This window comes from Diceros bicornis, chromosome 14, assembly GCF_020826845.1.
Source record: "Diceros bicornis minor isolate mBicDic1 chromosome 14, mDicBic1.mat.cur, whole genome shotgun sequence".
Classification (NCBI taxonomy): domain Eukaryota; kingdom Metazoa; phylum Chordata; class Mammalia; order Perissodactyla; family Rhinocerotidae; genus Diceros; species Diceros bicornis.
Window position 1 is genome coordinate 37,728,017 of NC_080753.1, and position 4,758 is coordinate 37,732,774.

At 34.4% G+C, this 4,758-nt stretch overlaps 1 protein-coding gene across 1 annotated transcript; it reads left to right on the forward strand.

Annotated features, from left to right (window-relative positions):
* The first annotated feature begins 3,307 nt into the window (after positions 1-3,307).
* On the forward strand, positions 3,308-4,267 carry LOC131413956 (olfactory receptor 2W1-like). The gene has a single exon (XM_058554961.1). The coding sequence runs from the start codon at positions 3,308-3,310 to the stop codon at positions 4,265-4,267; it is 960 nt and encodes a 319-aa protein (XP_058410944.1).
* Positions 4,268-4,758: the final 491 nt, after the last annotated feature.

A 4,758-nucleotide genomic window follows, 5' to 3' on the forward strand; every position in this document is an offset into this window, starting at 1 on the left:
AGTCTAGCTCTGTCTACATCATACTATACTATATCTCAAATGTAGAATACAATGATTACTATCATACATAACCAGATAGTTAAAATTGTTTTATTACTCATAGATGACAAATCATCAATTTAAACATGTATCATGAGTCAATTTGTGCTATGTGTTTTATTAAAGTAATTATTAGGGGTATGTAATTTTAACTCAAGGCAGCTCTTATAACTTATGATCATAAACCAACTCATAAAATCTTCAGAATACACACTCGCTCCAGGATCTAGTGTTTAAATAGTGACCTCTGAGACACGAATGAAACTAATTGTCATAGACATTGCAGTATTTGAATTATCTATCATGGTCATCAAAACAAAGGGACATTAGAACTGACAGTAAAAATATATAAATCTTATGATCTTCAACTTACTATTCAAGGCATTGGAAATTGAACATCTTATCTTTCACAGATAACTGTTTTGACCTTGGATATCGGAGATAACTATTAGAGGTTATTTAAATGACATCTGTTCTGAGAAAATGTATTTCCAAACCAATATGTACTATTAGTGGTAAGATTATTTTATAGAGTTAACATACACTATAATTCTACTGTTGGAAATGCACATTATTTAACAGCAAATTTTATTTGTAATATGTTTACTAACTAGAGAAAAAATTCTGAAAATACATTTTTCTCATTTACTCTAGTGAAATTAATTGGATGCAGTCTCAATAGTCTAAAAGATCTTTCTTGATGAGCTGGGTTTTCAGGTAACACTGGGAAATTTTGTTCAATTCTTATTCTGAATTAATGATCGCTTTTCATAATGTATTTCTTGCATCAAGACCTATTAGCAGGTTGATTTAAAGTCAGAACAAGTAGTAAGAATTTGTGACAGTTTTCTTCCCCTTACCTGAAGTCACATGGTCAAGAAGGAGGAGTCTTGAGGGAACTGGTATCTTAACACACTTGGGGAAAAGCAGAATTCACAGTGGCACTGCAGGGAAAACATGAGAGCTGCAGCCCTGAAGAGCAAACGCTTAACTAGGATCTATTTCACAGTGTGGGCTCCACACTGGTCAAGAAGCGGAAGATCAAAGGAATTCTCTCTGGATCACAGTAATGTTAATCTTTAATATCTCTTGGAAAAGAGCATGCCTGGGTTGGTAAAACAACTTGTGGGAAGTTTAAAAAAAAAAAAAAAAAGAACTTAGACCTATATGGACTTCTGCCTTTCTTTCAGAATTCTTAGAAGAAGTAAATATTGTAAATCTCTGTGGAAAATTCTCCTTTTTATGTATATTGTGAAGGAAAGATTAAATTTACTCTCTATTATAAGAGGAGGACATAAAGCTCTTTCTTGATTTGTGATTTCAGACATTTTGATCCAGCAGAAATAAAAGAGGAAGATGTAGATTAAATTGAAAATAAAGAATTAAAATATAATACTTTATTCGTGAAGGCTGTAGAGCTAGGAAGGACTCATATTTTTGATCCGTTTCTTTATTTTATTTATTTATTTTTTTTTGTGAGCAAGATCAGCCCTGAGCTAACATCCATGCTAATCCTCTTCTTTTTGCTGAGGAAGACTGGCTCTGAGCTAACATCTATTGCCAATCCTACTCGTTTTTTTTTGCCCCAAAGCCCCAGTAGATAGTTGTATGTCATAGTTGCACATCCTTCTTGTTGCTGTATGTGGGATGCGGCCTCAGCATGGCCAGAGAAGCGGTGCGTCGGTGTGCGCCGGGGATCCGAACCTGGGCCGCCAGCAGCGGAGCCCGCGCACTTAACTGCTAAGCCACGGGGCCGGCCCTTGATCCGTTTCTAAATCTCATAAGGTGCATGAAAGATTATTTAAAGATTTCCTATGTCAGGTTTTTCAAAGGCAGAGAAGGATTTTTTCCCTTCCTGAATTAATCTTTGGAGGCTACAGTGATAATGGAAATAGTTAAAGAATTAACATCATGGGACTGGCTTTAATTTTTAAAACATTTTCATTTTTGTTTTCATTTAATTTTAACTAAAGTTCTGTCTTACTCAGAAGTTAGGCACAATTACATATACCACATGTATGTCAAAATAAATAAATATTAATTATTTATTCATCCCCCTACTCAGATATTATAGAACTCTAATGATGTGTGACATCTTGCAATACATTTCAGAGTTATTTTTTTCTTTCTGTCCAACTTGGTCAATGGCAGAACCCAGGCTCAAAAAATGATTCTCAGAAAGCTAATTCTGAGGATATCATCAAATGACTGTCAAAACAACTATCTCGACCAGTATATTCAGTTAGTCTTCTAAATGTGACCACTTTTGAATCATGACCACAGTTTGAAGTAATTGCTTCGTAATATTCAGGAAACATACTTTAAATGGTGTAACAAACAAAAATCACAACTTTTCTACTAAATCTACAGAGAGAGAGAAAGAGGCACATGTTTGATATTTAACTGTTGTTTTTCAATCATATGTTTTCTCTAAGTTTTTTGTCTTTTTAATTTTTTTTAGAGTAGTTTTAGGTTTATGACAAAATTAAGAGAATGATACAGATATTTCCCATATATCCTCTCCCCACACACATGTACAGCTTCTCCCATTTACAACATCACTCAACAGAATGTTACCTTTTTTTGGATTAAGATAGTGATGGAGGAAATTTTTAAAAGTGAGAGCATAGTCAACAAATATTTTTGCATTCAAATTTACCAATTTTGGTGATAAATTATGTATTAGAGATGAGAAAGATAAAAGTGCTGAGGATAAAAGCCAGATCTACTACATAGGAAACTGGGAAATCAAAGGTGCTAATCACTAAGACAGGGAAAAAGAGGACCACTCTTTCATTCCAACATTAACCAAATAATTAGATTTTATAAGTGAATTCACTGACCAAGTAAAACAGTATGTTCATTACATAAAGCTAACAAGCTTTATAAAGAATCATCGAGTCACATCATTTTAAAAACAGATTTAGTCAAAACTGCCAAATTTACATGTGAGAAAATTCAGACCCTGAGTTTAAGAGTGAACTCCCCAAGGTCATCTAGATAAAAATATAGCATGGAATTTATCACCATAAAAGAATCTACAACAATATCATATTATTTGGCTATAATTTTTACTTTACCATTAATTTTTTTCAATTATTAATATAAACTCTCTCCATTTATTTACTTCTGTATTTCATCAAATTATTTAGATAGTCTATATTGACAAATTTCTTCTTTTTCTTATTATTCTTCATTTTCTTCTCCTCCTCCTCCCCCTCTTCTTCCTCCTACTCTTATCATTCTAGGATTTGGGCATTGAAGGACTATGGACCAAAGCAATTATACTTTTCTACGTGGTTTTATTCTGCTTGGCTTCTCCGACCACCCCAAACTGGAGATGGTCCTGTCAGGAATTGTCACCATCTTCTACTTAATTACATTGGTGGGTAACACAGCCATCATTCTTGCATCTCTCCTGGATTCCCGTCTCCACACACCGATGTATTTCTTCCTTAGGAATTTATCTTTCCTGGATCTATGTTTCACAACCAGCATCATCCCTCAGATGCTGGTTAACTTGTGGGGACCTGATAAGACCATCAGCTATGTAGGCTGTGTCATTCAACTCTATGTTTATTTGTGGTTGGGCTCCATTGAGTGTCTTCTCCTGGCTGTTATGTCCTATGATCGTTTTACAGCTATTTGTAAGCCCTTGCATTATTTGATAATCATGAACCCACATATGTGTGTCAAGATGATTATTATGGTCTGGAGTATTAGTTTGGCCAACTCTGTAGTATTATGTACACTCACCCTGAATTTGCCCACATGTGGAAACAACCTTCTGGATCACTTCTTGTGTGAGTTGCCAGCTATGGTCAAGATAGCTTGTATAGACACCACAACAGTTGAAATGTCTGTTTTTGCTTTAGGCATTGTCATTGTCCTTACACCCCTCATCCTTATTCTTGTATCCTATGGCTACATTGCCAAAGCTGTGCTGAGAATGAAGTCAAAAGCAGGCCAACGAAAAGCAATGAATACTTGTGGATCTCATCTCACTGTGGTGTTCATCTTCTTTGGAACTATTGTATACCTATACTTTCAACCAGGTAATAGTGCCTCCAAAGACCAAGGCAAGTTCCTCACCCTCTTTTACACCATCATCACTCCAAGTCTCAACCCTCTCATTTATACCTTAAGGAATAAGCACATGAAGGATGCACTAAAGAAACTGGTGAGAGTTGACCACAAATCTACAAAGAAGAGGAACTGGAAGTCATAGAAAAATATTGGAGTGGATAAGGCAAAGAAATATGTTTTCTAGTTGTCTTTAATTTTTACTGAGGCAAGTAATCTGTAGATCATAGAGATCAATTAATATAATAATTTTCATATGTAAACATTTTGTGATTGTAAACAATATTATAACCATTTGTTATGCCTCTGATCATTGGCATCAATATCAATATCTTGAGTAAAGAGTCTTTGTTATTTGTCTGTTACTTCTTTATCATGATACAGGGGAGTGAGAAGGAACAAATTAAAGGGTTTTAAAGGTGACAACACAGTCTTATTCATTTCTTATTCTTTCATTAAACATTTCTTCCATGAATGTCTCAATCTCAGTGGAAGGAGAATATGACTAGTTCGAGATTAAACAGGCTTTTGACATAGATCTATGGAATTATGAAACTTATATGAATTTTGAGAACTGTAGCAATGTCGTATGTAGTGGAATTTCATAAAATGAATAAATATTTTTATTTCCAGTTA